Here is a 22739-nt window from a genome sequence, read left to right on the forward strand (position 1 = left end):
CATATATAACTGTATTTTTGCATATTTAATGAGCTATGACCTTTGACCTTTCACTTACAAACTCCAAAATTAAACTTCAGCTGTGTTTTGATACCACGTACCTTCTCATCAAAGTTCAATTAAATCTGTCAAACATTATTAAAGTTATCAGACAGAAACCTGATTTGTTACAGACGGACGGCAGCAATAATATATCCCTCCAACTTCGTGGGCGAAGGGATAATAAAAGCCCTGTAAACTTTGAGACTGAATTGCACTACGGTCTCCAAACCCCACTGTAGCATTTACTGAGCATTTTTATTTATTTGCATTATCATCCATGTGAAAAACTCTTCACGACCAGATTCATCAAGGTCATATGGTAAACAAAAAAACAAGGTCTGCACTCTACAGGCCTCTCAGTGAAATCGAATTCAGCTACATAACATGGAAAAGACATTTCTACTTTCATGTTGTTCAATCTGTGATTTGACTGGCAAAAAGAAATTAAAATGTGATTAAAATGTGATTAAAAGGAGCCAAGAGTCAACTCACATACATGTACACATTGGTATTATGCTAAAACATGAGATTTTAACTGACAATTGGGTTAGAGAATTAAATGTATGCATACCGTACAGAGGTTGCAACTTATGCAAATTTTACTCAAGTATGTTATTATTTGAAAGATCCTTCTTGGCATACTTTGCGATCATTTTAAAAAACTATTGAGAAGGCTTTATACTTACTTTTTGTTCTCAGGACTTTGATTCCTTCAATTCTGTATCTTAGTGATTCACCTCTTGTTAGAGTGTAGTACCTTTAGTGAGATAAATTATTAGAAGGCATATTAGTTCCCCCAATCCAGATTGATAAGTATATAAAGGTACCTGTATGACTATCAGGCCTAAAATAAAAACTTGTTGTATTGCAGACCTGCCAACCTCTGGAGTTCAAAAACTGTATTCTTAAGTGTCAAAAGTTGTATTTTACTGACAAAAGTTGTATTCTTGAAAATAAACACAGATTGTTACGCGGATCAATGCCTCTTACAGTTTCTACCTACAGGAAGAATTTTTTTTATTGATCATTGGTTGAATAATGTATGCATTATTTCGTCACAACTGGTGTGTTCGATGAACCAATAAACATCCCCAAATTGCCGATGTGAGATGCTTTATAGAACAGAATGGGCATTTTGCCATTGCAAATGGCGGACGGACACACAAAATATTAATTAAAAAAAAAAAAGAAAATCGTACTGTCGTATTTGCTTCTAAAAATCGTACTAAATACAACTAAATTGTACTGGTTGTCAGGTCTGGTATTGCCCTTTGCGACCGACCCAAAAATCTGAAAATCTACGGTTGGCATTTTAAAAAAGTTTTTTTTTTTTAAACCGTTTTTTAGATTATTTTTTTTTATTAATGAATAAAAATATATATATTTGTTTAAATGGGATATAAATGCATAAAATCAAATTATTCCAAAATTCTCACTCGTGCAAACCATGGATAATTATGAGGTGAAAAAGATATCAATGATATGGTGACGCTGAAGCACATGTATTAAAGCATTAAAAACTGAGAAAAAATCAGCTAAAAGAGGGCGGGGAAAAAGAAAAAAAAATCAATTCTGAAAATATTGACAAAAAAGTTTAAGAAAAAAAACTTTTCTGACCGACCGACCAATGTTTTGGCACCCAAAGGGCAATACATGTACAACAAGTTTTTATTTTAGGCCTCACAGCAGAGCTACTTACAGAGGTACACATGTATCAAAAGGTAAACCAGTGGAGAAGGTAGAATCGAAGGAAAGTGTTATAGTGTAGTAACTTTCGTGAGATAAATTATTAGAAGGCACATTAGTTCACCCAATCCAGACTGATAACTATATACCTGTATGACTATCACAGCTGGGAGGTGTTTCACAAAGATCCTAAGTTGAACTTATCTCTAAGCTGGACTTAACAATTATGGAAAGTCGTTGGCATCTATGAAAATAGTTTGTAAAAGTTGCATAAAATGTTGATTCATTCATATTTTCTATTACCAAAGAGATTTCATGTTCATGTAAACCAATGGAGAAGGTAAAAGTGACAGAAAAAAGGGATCTGTTTGTCTTTGCCTTCATCTTTCCAGATATGAACATTAATAGCCCGGCTCCTGCAGTTCAATTATTACCACTAAGGCCCACACAAATATTCTAGAATTTAAAAAAAAAATAATATTCAGCTCATGAAGCTAATCATGTCTCTTTCGACCTCTATGAGCTTTACATTGTGAAGCATACTTTTATTTCCCATTTAAAAATGGACAACACATACACAACAACAAAAATGCACAATGTCCCAGGTATCATCTAATATAAAGAGAAGGAGGAGGCATGAATCTGAAGGTGAATGCCAGGGCCCTGTTGCACAAAATTTACCATTGATGGTAACTTTGCCATCAATGGTAACTACTATGGAAACCTTGATTTTGATTGGCTGTTGAGCCCTGTTACCATGGCACTTGCCATTGATGGCAAATTTACCATCAATGGTAGGTTTTATGCAACCGTTTCCAGATGCATTCTAAGCTCACAAGCACCTGTGTCACTGAAGTTTGAACTTACCCACTGCCATGCTTCAATACAAGCTTCTTTGAAGATTGCCTAAGTTTGTCTAACGTCACTTTACAAGGAACAGTCAGCTGAAGGTGGTTTCCAACATCACCTTCGATGAGAGATGCTGATGAGCGTGTCACTATTCCGGTGTTGCTGCTACCGCTGTCAGTGTCTGTGTTTATCACGACAAGATTGATAAAAGAGTGACCATGAGAGAAAGTTTGCAGATATGAAAATCTATCCACCTCTTTTTTGGTCCTCCTTTCTTTCTCCTTCTCCTTCCTCTCTGCTGCCCATCTAATTAGTTCATCTTCTTCATTCCTCTTCACATGTCCATACTATCTCAATCATTTCCCCTTATCCCTGTCACTGTTACTTCCTTATTGGTACAAATATTTCATCAGGCTGTTTCGCACCATGTCTTGATTCTAGACTTATGCAAGGCCTTCGATAAAGACGCTCAACACCAATTTCTCTTCCAACTTCAAAAGTATGGAATCCAATGTCAGCTTTACTTGGCATTCCTCAAGGGTCTATCTTTGGCCCACAATTTTTTTTAATTTCAAATCTACACTGTATGCTCACCAAATATCAGATTACAATTTTCATACCAGCCGGTCACAAAGAAAGGTGAGAAAGACTAGAATTAAACAACTAAACGTGGTTAAGAAAACTACTAAATTTGAGTGTTCATTAGGTGATCTCCAGAGCTTTTGAGGTACTTACTTCTTGGCATCCTCACTGGGAGTCCTGCCCATGAGTGGGCCTAATCTCCTGGTATTAGAACCTGAAAAGATACAATGAAATCAGAGGATCAAAGTACAAGTAATAATCACTACTGAGTAAACAAGACTAACTAGCTATTGTTGTTTAAAATGTTTGATTTTCCATTAAGGTACCTCTTTTAAAAAACGTTTGCAATTTTTACATTCGGTGCCCAGCAGTGCCCCGCAAGTACCCTCTTTGATGCCTCTTTGTTTGCTATTGAAAGAAGAACATTGTATGAATGAACAGTAGAGAGTACCGAAGCTGTGACATCTAAAAATCTATTTTTAGAATTTCTCAGTTAGCATAAAAAATGATGCCCAGATGTTGAAAACCAATTGAATATGTTAAGTATTGGCTGAGATACATGTATGACCATCTGAATGAATAGATTTCTTATAGGAACTCAATTTTATGTTGCTCTGGTTCTTATTGTTATGAACCAGAGCAAAATAACACTGAGTTCCTGTAGGAAATCTATTTATTCAGATGGTCATATCTCAGCCAATACTTAACATGTTCAATAAGTTTTCAACATTAGGACGTTATTTTTCATGCTCTTTCGGAAAATTGAGAAAATCTAAATATAGATATTTGATGACATCACACTTCACCACTCTATCGGGCAGTGAATTATGATCCTTGGGGGCACACTTGAACGCACATGTAAAATACCATTGAAGATCTGAATCCTTTTACAGGCTAATGATTATTCTAAATTCATTCCCAAGTTATTTTGGTCATTGTTTATATGTTCATAAGTCTAATATTTTTCTTGCGTCCGCCATACGACCACATGCAATATTTCCCAATGTATTCATATTAAGTCTAATTTTTACATGTTTGTTATTTCTGTTATTTTAGAGAATTACCATTTGTTGTTTGTTTGTTTACTTGCCATTTTCTTTTCATTTATGATCCTATATTATGTTTATGTTTATGTTTATGTTGATCGTTCAATTATGCTTTGATTTGTATATTATCACAGGGCTCCATGGGAGACCAACTTATTGTTGAATGGGCTACCCTGTTTTTTAAATAAATAAAATAAATAAAAATGTATAAGTCAGGGCATAAATTAATCCAAGGCCATCCAAGGCCAGGCCTTGGATGACCCTTTGATTGGCCTCAATGCCCCTCTCATTGGCCTTGGAGATTGTGTGTGCCCTTTCCAATTCTTCCTATTTGTGCTGTAATATAGGAATGTACCCTACAGAAAAGTGGCATTGCCCTAAAAATATTGAAATTTAAGGCCTGATATTTGATAAGTGTACCGAAAGGGTCACCATACTGAGCTCACTGTTGTAATACTTGTTTATTTTAGAGATTTGTTGCTTTTAATAAACCTTTACGAAACTTTAATAATCAACTGACCAGCACTTCCAGATATTGAACAACAAAATCGTTTAAAAAACAAGAAACAGTACAATGGCTATGTATGCATTTTAGATAACAAAATGTGTAATCCACAAAGAAAAAGAAACGCTTTGAGGTATTTCCTACATATATACATGTACATGCAGGGGTGATAGAGAGCATTAAAAAAAATATTTAAAAAAAAGGGGGGGGGGGGGTTCTCAAAAATATTTATGAAACTTATTTTAAAAGGCATAAAATGTTGATTTAAATCATTCATATTTTCTATTATCAAAGAGATTTCATGTCTTTGATGTGGAATGTACATGTATGAAAAGGCTAAAATACTTGTATTTTTGCTTCTGAATATATTTTATATTCAGCTACAAACTGGTGTTTGTTAGGGTTTATTCTCCTTTAACCATAAGATTTGACCCCTTAATCAAAGCACTGAAAAAAGATATCGGTCTGACTACAGGACTTACAGGTACATGTAGATACATGTGCATGTTCACCTCCAACCACAATGGACTGAAGAACCTTCTTGCATTTTTTTTTACAATGATCAAAGTTCAAATCAAGGTCAACCTTACTGCCTTGATGGTTAGAGGCTCTTTTCAATCTTTTTTTTAATTGTCAAATGATAATATGATGTATAAAATGTGGTTTTGTGTATGCCTCTTGCATGTCCCTGTACGTTATCTAAATTCATAACACACAATGAATACGTTCTTTCAGTATTTTACATGTACACATTTTAAGATTTAGTTCAATTTTTTTTTTTATTATGGAAAGAGATTTTAGGGATTAACCAAATGTTGATTTCCAGTTCGGTGTTAGTGTTGCTAAATTAAAACAGTCACTGCACGAACGATGCTAATTCATCGTCTAACGAGCACATAAAATATGTGAAACAGGTCCTTAATACTATGTGATTCATACATTCTTTTGTGTAAAATTAGTTATTTTATGAGACCATAGAGATAAGTGTAAATTTATTGTACTTGTCATGATATCTTTAGTTTTGATAAACTATTTTTATATCATCATTGTGGAATCATGTCTGTATGGTAATGTCACAAAGGTGTTTATTTTTATTTTTTCTAGTTTGCAGTGGTTTTAAGCTATCAATATCGATATCGGGCTCTTAATTTCATCAGCAAATTTTTAGCTCGATTTAAGGACTTTTCACTGCTCTAAACAGTCTCACTAACCCCAAACTTGAAACACATTGACACTGCCTCCCACAAGGTACAGTCCTAGGACCCTTACTATTCTCGTACTAAGTACAGGGTATATCAAGAGTTTCATTCCAAAGCGGGCTAAATCCACTCTTAGCCTTTTAGAGTACATGAAGGACTTTTTATTCACCACTCTCTCTTGTTTTCATTTCTTTTTTGGTATATAAATGGGAGGACTTTAAATCATTTGTTATTATCTTTAAACAAATTTTTAAATGAATTAAATATATTTTCATCAATTTGTATAATTCTATCTACCAAATTTTATTTTTTACTTAGCCAATTTTGGTGTGAAACTGGTTGACCGTCTCTTTTCGCCCGTTAAACCCATATAAAAACAATTAAAATTCACTGCCAGACATATTCATAACTGCCCCCCTCCCCCCCCCCCAAGAGCAAAATAACATTGAGTTCCTATATACCTATATCAAAAAGTTCTTATGTAATGAAACTTGGACTAAAGGGTTATCAAGTATCACCAATCATGCTAGCATTTCAACAAATTTACTTATTTCGACTATGTTGTGGCATCATCATCAAAAACTTTAACCTGAGGTTAAGTAAGTTTTTGAGCTTTGAATATAATTTTGAAAGTATAAGTTCTTATTCCATGCAACTTAGACTAAAGGGTATATCCCCGATCATGTGAGTAGAATTTCAGATCAATTAGTTAAGGTTAAAGTCAATTTCAGGTCAACAAACTTAGACTTTGTTGTGGCATCAACATCAAGATTTTGAATCTTTAGCATAATTTCAAGTGTTTGTTCAAATTCCATGAAGTTTGTACCCAGGGGTTTAGTGTCACAAATCACAAGTCATAAATTCCAGGTCACAAGGTCACAGGTCATTTTAGGTCAGTAACTTGCATTGTGTTAACATGTACACAACTAAATATGAGAATTAATAAATCATTTTTGTTATTTGTTCATATTTCATTAAAGTTATCAATCTTGGTACAAATTATAGTAAATAATTCTTCTGATAATTCTTTGTCAATAATCACTTCAAAATGCTGATTATTTTAAAGGGATTTCTTTTTGGAGGGCCTGCTAATGGTCCACCCTGCCTATAAATAATGTCCAAACCTCAATTTTTCAACCAGGTGAGACTGCCACGAGCGTTTCCCTTATTTTAACAAGGGAAATGCTCTTGGCGGTCTCGTCTGCATTATGCAATTTGATAGGTTAAAAAATTCTATTCACATGATTGGGGATACTTAATAACCCTTTTGTCTAAGTTGCATGGAATAATAACCTATACGTTCGAAATTATTAAAAAAATTAAGATGCCCCAACTGTCAACAAACCGGTAGTCTAAATTTTTTTTTTACCTGAATTGACCTTTAAACTCGACTCTTTGACCTGAAATTCTACTCACATGATTGGTGATACTTGATAACCCTCAAGTCCAAGTTTCATTTAGAACTTGTACTTTCAAAATAAAACCCCCTCTTAACTGGTAAATAAAGTTGCGGTGACGTCCGAACGTCGTCCGGATGACATTTACCCACTTCCAATTAAGACGCGTCAACCGAGGTAACGTCCATACAATATCGAGGTACATGTAAATCTCACCCTAGTCGAGCCAGGGTGATATCGAGGTGTCGTCCGCACGACATCCTGATAAACGGCCCATTAAAGGGGCACGTTCCCACTAGCGCGCACGTATTTTGAGCGCCCTCTGGAATACGGGGAACATGCCCTTTTAAGACGCGCGCAAAACTTTACCTGGGTAAATTAAGTCATCACCGTGAAAAAATGTAAACATGTACACATCGCGCGCCAGCTGATCGCCATGAGACAGGTGGCGGTTGTTATGGTAACCTACCCGGGTAAGGTTTTTGCTCACCCCTTGTTTTACGATCAGACCCCCCACTGTTTCTCATCCACATATCACTTGGGTGAGATCAAAAAAGCTCTATTAAAGGGATCGTTTAACAATGTTAAATCTGAGATACACGGTCCTACATGTTATCAGTGTCTGTGATATGGTGTAACGTTGAAGCCCTAAAAAAATCGCGCTTCAAAATGATCAAGAAAGAAGTGCCTCAAAAAATTAAAAATCTTTGAGTGACCGGTTATACCATACTCGTTTTCCCCAATAGACTGTAGTGTTATGTAAACCGTCAGGCGAACGGTTTTCAAAATTTGTAATTCCAATCATAAATATCTTCATAATCAGACAGGCGATCGGCTTGTAAAAGTCATGGGGTTCCTGACTGACCTAAAGGTTTATAATTATCATTGCATCATGAACTAAATCCAGAATCTTGTTTCAGAATCTGAGACAAAGTTACCGGATCCCTTTAAGATGGGGCTTTATATAAAAAAAAATCAAAAACTTAATCTTGGGTCAAGTGCTTGATGTTGACGCCGCCGTCACCAGAAAAGCAGCGCCTTTGTCTTGCCGTTTGCTACGCAGGCAAGACAAAAAATGGATCCTTTTGGTTTACACATTAGAGCTAGTAGGTCTATCCCGTAATACGGTTAGACCCACATGTACATGTATTGTAGGAGTGAGTCGACCACACCTACATCCATGCAACATGTAGGCTACAAAACAGTGGCCTGGGATCCCCACACAACTAAAAACATAAAACCCATTGAACGAGTTCAGAAACGCACTGCAAGATTTGTGACAAACGCCTGTGTTAGAGACACTAGCATAAAAAACATCCTCATCTCACTAGCCTAGGCTGGCCATCTTTGCAAGAATGAAGAAAGGTGCAAACAACCCCGTCTCTCCTCTTTCCACAAAATGATCAATGGACAGTCAACAGCCAATTTCAACAAACCCACTCAAGAATAGACATATTTGCGAACTCCTACACCACACAACAGTCAGTGTGGAACCAAGTTAAAGTTTAAACTGGAGACCGTCACCCCCAGCCACACGAACCCTGTCAAACTGAAGTTCAAAAATGGACCTGACATCCCCCCAATCAAGTACAAATTAGTCTACCCTATCCGCACCTCCACAGCTCCAGTTAAATCTCATACTCATAGACATAGTCAGACAAGTATCTTAGGGGACCAACCAAGTGCAAAGTACACAACACAAGTCACAAATGACTTGGACATGGACTCTGCATCTGGAGCTGGATGAACTTGATCAATGTCATCTCACTCTCAGCAAGCGTTACTAATGCCTGTTTGACGTAACCCTGCCTGTAATTATAAAATAAATGTTGCAGCAATGCAAAATGATACAGTATCAACACAGGGCTGTGTTTCTGAGTGTTAGTGGTATTGTGAGTTACAAGTGGAGTCTGGAGAGCCAGCTAGTGGGCATCGCGTCGGACGTCGGCAGCTGCAGCAGCCGAAGCTGCTGCCTGGCTATAGGGCTAGCATGCTAACAACATGTTTGTGTTGCACTTGCAGGAACAATAAACTGCACATCGCATCCGCTATGCACGCGGCTACCGGCTCGAAAGGAATTGCAAGCGCGTTCGCGACTAATTTTGCGCTGACGGACTTAGCGCTCAAATTGACCACATTTGATATAAAATAACCCACTTTAAATTAAAACAAAAAGACATAAACACTGGAACTTGGTAAAACTCATTTAAATAGACTTACCAGGTTCACATGAATTGCATTTTTAGGTGACAAACCAGCATAAGAAAGAGAGAGCGGTCGAAAACCGAACAAATTTGCGTAGACTGTATGCCCAATATACGTATGGTAGTAGTAAAGAGTCACGAAAAAAGATATTACAAAATACGTGCGGACCACGCGAGGATGTATTTCCCAAAAAAACTTCAAATGATTTAGGTCAATTAAAGTTGTTATCCTTCTTTGTCTCGCTCAGACCGAACTATTGTTATATATTCATCGCTTTGCCGATTTTATAATTCTTGAGTAAAGGGATAATAATGCTTTAAATATTGATTATAATAACAAAAACAACCATAATAATAATAATAATAATAATGGTAACATAATACGCCTTTTGTGTATGCGTTACAGTCTTTCCAAGTAGGGCTATAAATGTCTTTTCCATTTTTTCCACTTTTTTTCTTTTTCTTTTTGTTTAAGGGTGGAAATTTAGCTTTAGTTTTTATTTTCATTGGCTCAGAAAAGTTTGGTTCGCGTTAGATAAAGGTCCTGACCTAAGATCGAGGCTAGACTATGCGCTAAAAACGTCCAATGGATCGGTGTCCTCGTCGCGCATAGGCCTACGTACATGCCACGGACGCGCATTTCTTAAAGGAAATGTCTGGTTCTGTCATCTTTTTTTCTTCTAAGTTCCTATTTCTTATTAAAATATTCTCCATTTTGGAGGACCTACTTGTAGGTCTTCGTACATGTTCCAGTAAACATTTAGCTCACATAAAAATAAAAATGTGGGACACTAACTTCAGGCATATTGAAATTCGGTCATACTGGGAAGAATAGAACCTGAATGACTGTTTTATTAAATTCAACACAATTTAGCAGAAATATATAAAATAATGACTTTTCAATAACTATTATTTTCAGAGGAAATTCCTGAACGTTCTACAGTAACATGACTTTCAGTTGCGCTCAGTAAATGCACCCCATGTTCTGAAACTTAATGCATATTTAATTTAAGGGAAACGAAAACAAACGATTGATATTGCGCGGACTAACACTCACCATTGGTCCTTACATCATGCACGCGAACGCAGTCGAGTTTGCGCGGACATTAACCAATCATGTGTCTTGACAATTAACATCATATTGCTGACTTTCACGTAATACCACTGGAAGACACCATTCACCCGCGTAAAGGTGGAAGCTAGCCCTGGGTTTAAAGGCCGTCCGTACTAGTTTGGCTAGGAGGGATTATACCACACAGGGCGCTATCTCATCAACATAAGAAAAAGAGGATCATGGGGAACCAATGCATGGTCACTGATTACTGATTATAGGCATTGGTTTCTATATAGAGGGAGCAAGAAAGTAGCTACAAGTAGACTAGTACAGTACAAAGTGCGATAAAGATCATGACGCGTAACAAATTAATGGCAGGGCCGATCCAAGCATCTTCAGGAGGGCGTACGCAACATTAATCATGCCAATTTACTTTTTAGACAGCGGACCTACCACCCCCCCCCCCCCCCCCCCCTCCTCCCCCCAACCTTGATATTAGCGGGATTTTGATGAAGCTCCTAATTTTGATGGGCACGACACGATAAGACAAGTAGTGGCGTAACTATATATAGGCGAAGCAGACGCGGTGGACAAAAATGAGCGCTAGGGATAATGTCTGCCCTGAACTGTATCTCATTATATACACTGGAGGTTGTTCCCACACACACATGGCTGGCGAAGGCCTGGTAACACCTTGGCTACACAAAGAAAATGAGATTGGGGCTAGTATGTCTATTATTTATCCAGCCTAATATTCGTTTGGCTTTGAGAGACGAGGTGAAAGCTTAGAGTCTATATGTATGTCTAAAAGCAAGGACTGTATTGTCAAACATTTTTATGTTAGTATACATGTATATATATATTCATATACATATTTACATACAAATATGTACTTTGGGTTTGTATTAAATGTTTAGTACTCGGATCTTTTCGTAACAATTCGTTTTACGATATTGATACAATGAAAAAAGAAAAGTTTCTAACCCACTACAAATATGTACTCTGACTTTGAAGCGACGCTGCATGCAGTGAAGCCTTCATGTTGACTGTTATGTATAGTTCGGGCCGCACGGTCGTTTTTGTTCGTCACATGGTCACATGACACAGATGCAAGTTAACAAACGGGCTTAAAATTGAATCGCGGAAATTTCCGATCACGCGTTGAGCGCGTGCAATGCCGGTATATAGGGCAGACATATCCGTCTATCAGTCGCGATTAGAAGGTCAAACGTTATCGTGCACAAAATCGCTTTCAAACGTTGTGCAGTTTATTGACCATGACGTAACGTTATGAGGGATTTGACGCCGCTCAAAGATAAAGTCACTATTTATCTACATGAGCGTAAATAAGCTCCAAAGTTTTAGAAATTCGAATGGTAAATGATGCACCCTGCTATTAAAGGTACTATGCCCGATTTGCAGGCCCCAAAATGAAAAGGTTAAACTACAAAGGCATTTGAAAGATAATACTAATTTAGAACTTTCCTCAAAACGAAAGGGCTTGAAATGTTTTAATTGGAAAATTAACGACCATAAGTTGTCGAATCGACTTAAGTGATTGCAATCATCTAAGTAAAAGTCTGATTTTCAGACTCTTTTACTGAATGGTCGTACAGTTTGTGCCGCACAAAGATTCAAACAGCTTAATTTAGGCAACTACAAGTAGCAGGCACGTCGCAAAGGGGGGGGGGTGTGGGCACGTGCCCCCAAACATTTCCAAGGTCGGTTGAACTTTTTTAGACCCCCTTTTTTTATCTCGATCAATTACATGTATGTGCCCCCCCCCCCCCCAAAAAAAAAAAAAAAAAAACAGGAAACTCTGGCTATATACGTGCCTGACAAGTAGTGGGTTAATGAGATGTAGACAAATGCTCATATACCTGTTACGTCGTATTTTATGTACCAGTATGTTATTACCTAAGAAATAAAGATGTCAGTCAGTCAGTCAATAGTGTCTGACAGTGAAGTCTAGATGGTAAGCGGATCCTTGCATAATTATTTTGAATACTAGGACACGGCTAATGTTTACATACATGACATAATTTTGTATTCATAATTCCTGTAAAGTTCTACAGAATTTGATGTTGGCTGCAAAAGGGACATGGATCTTTAAATTGGTAATAAAAGAAACAGACAAAGGAGAGGAATAGGTCATATCGTAGTGCGAATTTGGGTACAAATCAAATTAAAAATAGGAAAGTTATACATTTTTGAAGTCGTGATAAATCAAACACAACATCTTGCGAGGTCCCCTCCAATTTGCTCTGTACTATATAAAAACAAAACAAAACTAACAGAAATTTCTATACTTTTCCTAAAAAAATGTTCAATCATACAAGGGTATTCTTGCAAATAGGCCTACACCCCGTAATGAAACAAATCTATTCCGTCATCAGTACTTAACTAAAAAAAAAAATGAACGATTTTGAAATTATGAGCAAAATTTGATAATCAAAACCGAGATTACTGTCCATGACGCTCGCCCTCTTTCGCGGGATCACTGAGCATGACCTGTCATTAGTCTGCAAGCACAGACACAACTTGACACTTAACTATTCCTAAAGCCTCGAGAACAGCCTAGCTCTGTCAGTGTTCTATGTCAACCCATAGTGGCAGGGGCAGCTTAATTAAAGGGAAGCCACCTTGATAGCAAACAACTCTTAGACACTGGTAACAGTTTGAATACAATTTGGGGGGGGGGAGAAAGCTCTGAAGTTTTACAATTTTGAATCACTATAGATATGGGCTCTACTGTGTGATCATGATGTAGTGGCTGATAACATTCCCAATGGTTACAACACAAATGAATGATTTCGCTTTTTCAAGAAAAAGTATGACACAGGATCGAGGGTCTTTTTACTTAAGAGGACCTACAATTATCTCCTATCCATTACGTATCTTGAGAAAGATATGTTATCATTATTAACCTCAAGAGAAAGGTAAAGATATGTTAATATTACGAAATTCACAATCTAATAGTCTGAAGAGACAAATTAATTGGCATCTCTGTCATAATTAATATATCGATGTGCTCACTTCTAATTTAATACCATAATTTTAATCTCTTTGTATTTAATAGTTTTATTTCAAAAAGTGATTTATAATTTGCTAAAAATTGTTTTCGCTTTTATGTTTAGGAATATGCCAGTATTTCAGAAAAATCTGTATAGGAGTAGATTTAATAATAACAAAATTGATCGTTGCGAGATATTATTCTAGTTAATGAAAGAGAACAACTATTTCATGAAGGTACTTAAATTATAGAATAAGCACACTATATGCACAAATTAATAGAACTGGAAAACGGCATAAGCCGAATTTAAGACATCAGGAGACCCAGGTAATATTAGCTGAAATTATGATATGAAAGGCGGAGCCAGGAATAGCATCATACTTCAAGATCACAGACCAAATTTTCTAAATGATCCATTATTAGTCCAAACTCCCCCCCCCCCTCCCCTAAGAAAATACTTTCAAATTTCGTAATAGCCTGATTCACCCCCGCCCCCCCCCCCCTCCACCTTCACTCTCTCTTCACCCTCCCTTTTCCTGTAAATTTTAGTTGGCAACCTTATTCTAATCTCTTTTTTAATAACATACACCCTCTTATAATTTACCGCTAAATTGAAGAATGTAGACCGGCCAAGATTCATCAGTCATGTTCCATCGTGACAACGCGCAATTTTGGTGACTAAAATAAGATTTTAAAAAATAAAAAAAACATTTTTTAAAAGAATATCCCTAATTGCAAACTTTAAAAACCACTTTCCTTTAGAACCACCAGCCACTGGTTGTTTCATTTAATTTTGTTTACGTGTGCATTTATTTAGTTATTCATTTAATTTTTTTTTTTTTTAATTTTTAATTTAGTATTAATATTTTTTTTTTTGGAGGGATGTCAAAATAGCCTAATTAGCCTTTCAGTCAATGGAATAAAGCATCGGATTGTCAATATAGGGTTCCTTGAAATCTTTTGTTTTCCTTTCTAGGCCAACTTTATGTTGCTAATATCACATTGCGTTATCAATAAATATTAATGTGGTAATCCACTGAAATCCTTCTTTCAGAGGATAGAATGGGGCCTATTCCTGACTCTAAAGGCCAGCACTAACTATACACGATACGACTGCGATCCGATTTTGTAAGATTTTACAAGATCGAGCATTCTATAACAATAAATATTCAAACATGTTTATCTTAATGATCGAGTATCTCATCGAGACCGACAGCAGACCGACAATCTTATATTGTCCCTTGTTATTTCTTTGTTTTGTCGGTCTCATGGGCTATCGGTCTCGTGGGCTGTTGATCTCGTGGGCCTTATGGAACTTCCTTCTAGGTGTTTTATTTTCTTATTGACCTTATAGTTGATTGTTGGTCTCGTGTGCTGTACGTTGGTATATTGGGAAAGACCATGGAGTTACTAAATACGGGCATCGTCACGCCTTTCGATGGTTTCTTTTTTAAAGACAGGGTTAGTGTGAAAATACGGATGTTCCCTATTTCTAGTCTATCTTCAATAATAGGCCAGGCCTATAACTAACGTCATTGTCACCAAGATCGAGGCTTGGTTTACGGTCACGAAAAATTTAGTTCATGCAAACAATAAATTAGAGCCTGTCTGTGCAGACTATCATCGCTAATCTGTCATTACCACGCCTAACAGGGCCGTATCACACAAAGTGTGACCTTTATCTCCACATTATTCAATAAAATGTATCGAAATGTGCTGAACACGAACGCGTGCATTAGCCTTTTGTCAGGCCTATTGTTATGCCTATCGTTGTTATAATATTGATGATTTAGTTCTAAATATATTGACATTATTGTCGGTTTACATTTACCCGGTTAAGGCTTGAATCAAGTCGCAAAGAATGTTAAGGATATGCGCGCGCAGTCTATTGTTCTTATTTTGTCCTTCAAAGTTTATGATCAGTTTATGACAGGGGCGTAAATCCGTACCGAGTGGGGGGGGGGGGATGATCGGCGATAGCCATCACATACTAGCACGAGCACACACCCACACTAATTTACGCAAACGTGCGCGACCGCGCACGCACAAACACCCAACACACACACACACACACGCACGCACACACAAACGCACACACACACCCGCACACACACAAACGAACAAACAACAAACAATATTAGAGAAAGAAGACGATTCGTTGTACCGTTCTCGAAAATAATCCTCGTCTGAATTCAGTTCCCCCCCCCCCCCCTCCTGCGCGGAGCGCGGAAGCTTTTACGTTTCATTAAATCATTAGAGAAAGAAGACGATTCGTTGTACCGTTATCGAAAATAATCCTCATCTGAATTCAGTTTTTCTCTTCCCTCCTCCTGCGCGAAGCGCGGAAGCTTTTACGTTTCATTAAATCATTAGAGAAAGAAGACGATTCGTTGTACCGTTCTCGACTTTTAATCCTCATCTGAATTCAGTTTTTCTCTTCCCTCCTCCTGTGCGAAGCGCGGAAGCTTTTTCGTTTCATTAAATCATTGGAAAAAGAAGACGATTCGTTGTGCCGTTCTCGACTCTTAATCCTCGTCTGAATTCAGTCCCCCCCCCCCCCACCTCCTCCCGCGCGGAGCGCGGAAGCTTTTACGTTTCATTAAATCATTAGAGAAAGAAGACGATTCGTTGTTCCGTTCTCGACTCCTAATCCTCGTCTGAATTCAGTTCCCCCTCCTCGCCCGCGCGAAGCGCGGAAGCTTTTACGTTTCATTAAATCATTAGGGAAAGAAGACGATTCGTTGTACCATTCTCGACTCTTAATTTCTTTAAAAAGGGGGTGGTTTTTTTCTCTCTCTCTTTGGACTCCTGAGAAATGTAAAAAGGAGGTTATAAAATAATGAATATAATACAAAAATTGATCAAATCCCGGGATCAAATGTTGAAATTCCTACTAGCTTTGAAAGCTCATTCAGGATTATTTCATTTTGAAAAATAAAAGCATTGGCCCCCAGTCCCCCTCGATCGACTAGAGCTCACCTGAAATTGGGGGGGGGGGTGTAGTACATTTAGCAGTGTTCCGGATTGGGGGGGGTTCCAAGGTAGGAAAAGCCAGCGAAAAGCCGGCGAAAGGGGGATTCAGAAATGTTGGCAGTCCTGAGATAGGGTGGGGGGGGGGGTGTGCTTTCAAAGGGAGGGAACGAGCGTACGCGTACCCTAAATAACACTAAGTGTGGGGGGGGGGGAGCCGGGCATCTACTGTACATGATTGCACTTTTATACCTTGCAAAATAACGAAAAATTATTCTGAAGTTTATGAAGTGCTTGTTCGCGCACGTCGCGCAACTACTCTTAATGATCGTGACATACTGTATACGTGTAGGCAATACAGTTATACATACATTTAAAAAAATAACTCATTTCTCATGCATTATGCTGAAATTGAAACAATCACATTTTTTTCTTCTTCTTCTTCCTTTTTTTTTCTCTCTTTTTTTGTGGTAATATCAGGGGGGATGATTGTACAGGCCATCCCCCCTACTTCAAGCCAGGGGGGATGCAGCCCCCCCCCCCCCATCCCCCCGGGATTTACGCCCCTGGTTTATGACATCCAATGTGTAGAACATGTGTCACATGCTCCACCTGTTCTACACATTTTTACATAATAGAAGTGAAGGGATGTTCTTTTGTCCGTCATAATAGTTCATAGCGTTACTTCCTGCATGCATGTTTATCGCCGAGTGCAATCTAAGATTTCTAATTGTAGTCAACATGGGCAGTTGAGTACATTGACACGCATGATCAGTCGGCGTTCGTCGTGTTCTCGTCCACTCAATAGGGACTTTTAGATTCGCACGAATACGATGGGGATTGCTACGGTCGACGTCCTTTTAATGCACTGCCTTGAATGGACGTCACACGTTTCAGTCCACGCAAATCTAAAAGTCCCAATTCTAAAAGTCCCTAATGACTCGAAGCAGGGTAGATCCTCGGGTTTATTGCTGAAAACGTCATCACTTTCCGGGGATATTGAGGGGGCTTCTAAAATACGCGATAATACTTCAAGATACTATGTCCCTTTTGCAGCCAACATCAAACTAATACATCTGTAGAGCTTTGCAAGAATGATGAATACGTCCTGTAGGCCTATGTCCTATCTCCTATCTCCTATATGTGATATTTAAACATTAGCAGTGCCTTACTATTCAAATTATGCAAGGAAACCCGTTTACGTTCTAGACTTCCCTGTCAGACACTATTGAGTGACTGGCCGACATTTGTATTCCTTTGGTAATAAAAATGAGCTGTAACAGGTGCATGAGCATTTGTATACATCAATAGGCCTAATAAAATACTTGTTATGGCCAAATAAAACTGATCGAATCTTTATGCAGCACAAAACGTACGACCATTCAGTAAAAGGGTTTGAAAATCAGACTATAACTTGCAATCACCTAAGTCGATTCGACGACTAATGGTCGTTATTTTCCCACTTAAACCCATTTGCAAGCCCTTTCCTTTGGAGGAAATTTCTACAATAGTATTGTCTTTCAAATGCCGTTGGAATTTAACCTTTTCATTTTTTTTGTTGAAAATGTGACATAGTACCTTTAAGGCAATAGGTTACCCCCCCCCCCCCCCCCCCCCCCCCAGTTATTAGCAGAATTTTGAGAGCGCGATGACTAATAAGCGGCGCACCCAGCGACGCTGCGCTTGCCTTGGACAAACAAGGAAAGGGATAATGTCTGCCCTGAACCGTACTCATATAAATGCAGTTTAATCTATGGCAGGTAACGCGTTTGCTATCGCCTGGAATATGAGATTGGGGCTTGATATATGATTAAAGTAGTCTAATGAATAAGAAGCTTATCATCCAATATAACATGTTCCACTTCGTCTTCAATACTGTTGAAGTGTCTGTATATTTAAGTCTACATACCGTGGGGCCGCATTTAAAAGAATAATACTTTCTTTAAAAAGTTCTGCTGTTTGTATGGCAATTTCATTAATGGCTAGTATCGTACAATCATTTATTACAGATACGAGTCAAGTGAGCCTTAATTACCAGCGATTTGATTAAAACAATTCGAGTGACAATAATATGGGCCTAAATGATAACATATCAAGCCCATTTTAATTTTAATGAAGCAACGCGCTGTTCAACGCGATGTCTTCATAATTAATATAATGTTCAGCTCTACGCGCACTTCTCACTCGACTCGGCTCAACAGTACAGGTCGTTTGCTTTTGGCACAGTCATGATCACTGCCAGGAGTGCCAGCAACAAAACCTCGAGGGATTGCGGAAAGTTCCGATCACGCGTTGAGGGCATGCAGTGCAAGGCAGACATTGGTCCGTATCCTCGATTACTAATAGTTCGCCGATGATCAGTGGTGCAGTGGTGCATTATAAAAACATTTCAACAATAGGCCAAGGCATATAATCCGCGTGGGATTTCGAATACGTTAAGTGGCATTCATTGTAGTGTGTAGGCCTAATATGCTATTACGTAATAAAAGGGACATTGACGCCCTAAAAGATACAGTCATTATAGCAGCCTAGGCGCGGCTTATTCGTGATTACAAAAGGTTCATCGACCACCTTCCTTTTTAACAGGGTTGGCCCGGTCGGGACACATCCTCCGTAGTTGACCAGTACATGATCTCCAGTTATCAAGCAAGTTTATATTAGGCTATAACACTAGACTACTAGCTCCCAGACTAACCTTACTATTTGAACGACACGAGGGTCGAATTATATGACGGAACGCCAAAATATCCAACGAACAACTTCCTTTCCAGGAAACTAAACATAGGCCTACATAACGCTCAAAAGATCACGAATAAACAGAGCATGCGACATCCTCTGAACTTCGGTGTGTGTGTGTGTGTGTGTGTGGGGGGGGGGGGGTACAGTAAGTTGGACGGTTGTTGCCAGGATCATTCAGTCCAACCGTCCAACTTACTGTACCCCCCCCCCCCACACCCAAGTTAAGAGGACCATAGGGCATGCATGGAATTATATAAATCAGGCAAATGCCCATTATCGCCTTCTTTTGCGAGGTACAAACGATATTAAAGTCATCGTTTAACAATGTTTCCAGTTTTACAAATCTAAGATGAATGGCCCTACGTGTTATCAGTGTCTGTGATCTGGTGTAGGCCAAATATTGAAGCCCTTTTTTTTAAAGCGCTTTAATTGATCATGAAGTGCCTCAACAAAGTAAAACATCTTTGATTTACCGGTTTTACCATACTCATTTCCCCCAGTAGACTGTAATGTATTAAAAACCGTTACGGAAACGGTTTTTGAAATTACGATTTCCAATCATAAATTTCTTGATAATCATGCAGACAGACGATCGGCTTGTAAAGGTCACGAGATTCCTGACTGACCTAAAGGTTATGATTGCAGCATGAGCTAATTCCAGGATTTTGTTTAGAATCTGATGCAAAGTTACCCAATATCTTTAACGCTGACCTGTGCATGGTCGACCTTCCATACAGGCTAAACTACACCAAGAAAAAAGGGTGAAGCGCAGAAAGGTCAAATCCCGGTTTTGGGTCACTTGCCCCAAAATGAAAATAGGCATGTCACAAACCCGAATTACGGGCGGTATAGATTGAAATGGTAAAACCAGGGAAGTGCGAGTTTAAACTCACACCACCCTGGTAAAACACATAAATGGTTACGACATGAACATAGGAAGAACATTATTATACTAACATTTTAAATCCTGCGCTTGGTTTAGGCATTTGTTTTCGAAATTTGGTTTAACATCGAAAGTTGGTACGCGGCATGTTGAAGATCTGTCTTTAATTGAACCGAGATGTAAATCAATACATTGTAATGTAACATAATGTTGTCTATTGAGAATTGCGTAATATTCGTTCTCAGGTCATTGGAGACAGAGAGGGTGTAATATGGTTTATCTGTAGTGATGACATTAGAGATGTCACAAAACTTGAACTATATTAGGTACTCATCCTATCCATCCTTATGTATGGATCAGAAACATGGACACTGAAAAAAGAAGATGAGAACAGGCACCTTACCTTCGAAATGATCTGCCTCCGTAAAATCTTGGGTGTAACTAGACTAGATAAAATAAGAAACACAACAATTCGGAAGACTCTAAAACTGGATGAAACCATTCTGGACAAGATAGCCAAAAAACGACTGCGATTCTTTGGCCATGTCAACAGGATGAGACCATCACGATACCCAAATATACTCTTAACTTCTAATATTCATGGTGATAGTCCCCGGGGCAGACTAGCCAAGAAATGGCTTGATTGTGTAAAGGCCGATTGTACTACTAGATGTCTGGGATCCCTCGCAGAAGCGACCAGTACGTCACAAGATAGGAAGATCTGGCTTGAGGTCATGAAGCAGAAGCCATCACACAACTCCCAGATGGTGCGGAAGGCTTAGGTCAAGGTAGGTCAAGGATGACATTGATAATCTCTTCCATTACATCAGAATGAGCATCCTTTAAAGCCACACTGTACTATACTTGTAGCTACTTGCTCCCTCTATATAGAAAGCAAAGCCTAATCGGTGACCATTGGTCCCCCATGATCCTCTTTACTTGTATGTTAATTGAGATCTGAGTTGGTGAGATAGCCACCTGTCTGTCAGTGACCACCCCGGGTAATCTTATCCCCTGGCCAAACTAGTACAGACGGGCTTTAAGCCTAGTTACAAAGAGCAAATTGCACCCACCCTCTTCTATTCTTCTGTAGCAGTCGGTAAACGTAGTCTTCCCCCCCCCCCCCTCTCTCTCTCTCTCTCTCTCTTTCTCTCTATTACGTATACGATACATTGCGAACAAAATAATGCAAGAAATAGGCCCAAGTAAAATTTAAATATAACTTTGTGGGCGAAAGGCCGTTTACCAAACTCCAAAAATTATTAGTAAACTAAGATTTAAAGTTGCCTGTTTCCATAAAAAGAGAGAACGGCACTTTACTATTAAGAGGGTCTCATAACTCTAAAGATAATTTGTTTTAATTACTTTTTGCCCAAACCGAAAACACAGAACAATACCCTTTTCTAACTGCACTGATTTTCATCGGATGCATCCGGACGCATCCGATGAAACGGCAAGTATGAAAGCAACAGAGGAGAAAAGGGCGATTAAATAGCCGATGAAAAGAAGAGAAATAGGCGATTAAATTCTCCTCCTCAAGAGCAGTAGAAATCGGTGTGACACCGATGAAACGGCCAGTATGAAAGCGTTCGGAAGAAAAAGGCGATTAAAACAGCGATTAAAATAGTCAAAGGTCGCGGTGTACGCGCGCTTTTTCGTAACCAGCTTTGTTCGTTGACTTATGGTTGAACATGCTGCATGCTAGCTAGATGGAGCGCGGGCTTAATAATTACGCAATAATTCTTCACTTCCGGCATGGGCTCGCCACAGCGAGAGAATTTCACCTTCGTTTACTTAAGGAAAATTCAATCGGTATTTTCATCGGTGTGACTCCGATAGAAGCCAGTTTGAAAGCAGTATAATATTGTAAGCATACATTTCTGTATATATCGCGGAAATAAATTTTTCAATGGATTATTGCTTCATATTCGACATAACCCACTGCTCCTCGTCACATTCCAAAATCAAAGCTTTCTTATGTTAGATTTTGATGAAACTTTCATAAATCAATATCCAAAGTTATTTGCTTTCAATTAATCTTAAGAAGTTTGGTTATATTTAATAAAGAAATAAAAAGTTAGTTTGAAATCATGAGAGAGAAATATGTGTTAGGAGAATAATAATACCCATTTACGATTGTAAATACCCTGCAGGCTTGGGAATGGGAATGGGGCAGCGGGAGGAGTTGACGGGATCGAGAGGGTGGCGGGAGGTTGGGGTGGTGAGGAGAGGGGGATCGATAAGGAGGATAGTGCTTTGGTAAATTACTATGATTGAAAATTGATATTATTTGTAAAGCAGTTTGTTTGTTTTTTGCTTTTGGACCCAATGGAAGAACAGGACCATATTATCATTTGAAATGTGTTTTATATGTATGTTTTTAAAACTTGAATGAAAAAATGAATTTCGAAAATAAACACAAACAAAACATAAGGCCTAACAATGAATGTTCAGTGAATATCACAGATCACCCGCGGGTTTGATTCCGTTATCAAACTCATTCACATGCAGGTGCTGAGGTGCATGTGGTTCTGCGAACAAAATCAATCTCGGGATTACGTTGAAAAGAT

At 38.3% G+C, this 22739-nt stretch overlaps 1 protein-coding gene across 3 annotated transcripts in view; it reads right to left on the reverse strand.

The window, feature by feature from the left end:
- LOC115929641 (mucin-12-like) overlaps positions 1–21032 on the reverse strand; it is a 37372-nt gene extending 16340 nt beyond the window's left edge. The window contains exons 1-4 of one of the 3 annotated variants that reach the window (XM_030999257.1): positions 20573–21032; positions 3313–3373; positions 2596–2758; positions 729–799 (exon numbers count right to left, since the gene is read on the reverse strand). In XM_030999257.1, coding sequence (XP_030855117.1) covers positions 729–799; positions 2596–2758; positions 3313–3322 — 244 coding nt within the window. In that variant the 5' untranslated portion in view covers positions 3323–3373; positions 20573–21032. Of the gene's footprint in view, positions 1–728; positions 800–2595; positions 2759–3312; positions 3374–9526; positions 9658–20572 lie in introns of those variants that run through there. The other 2 variants (XM_030999252.1, XM_030999259.1) reach the window with 2 other exon arrangements.
- Between the last annotated feature and the right edge of the window lie 1707 nt (positions 21033–22739).

This window comes from Strongylocentrotus purpuratus, unplaced genomic scaffold (assembly GCF_000002235.5).
Source record: "Strongylocentrotus purpuratus isolate Spur 01 unplaced genomic scaffold, Spur_5.0 spur5_contig_861, whole genome shotgun sequence".
Classification (NCBI taxonomy): Eukaryota; Metazoa; Echinodermata; class Echinoidea; order Camarodonta; family Strongylocentrotidae; genus Strongylocentrotus; species Strongylocentrotus purpuratus.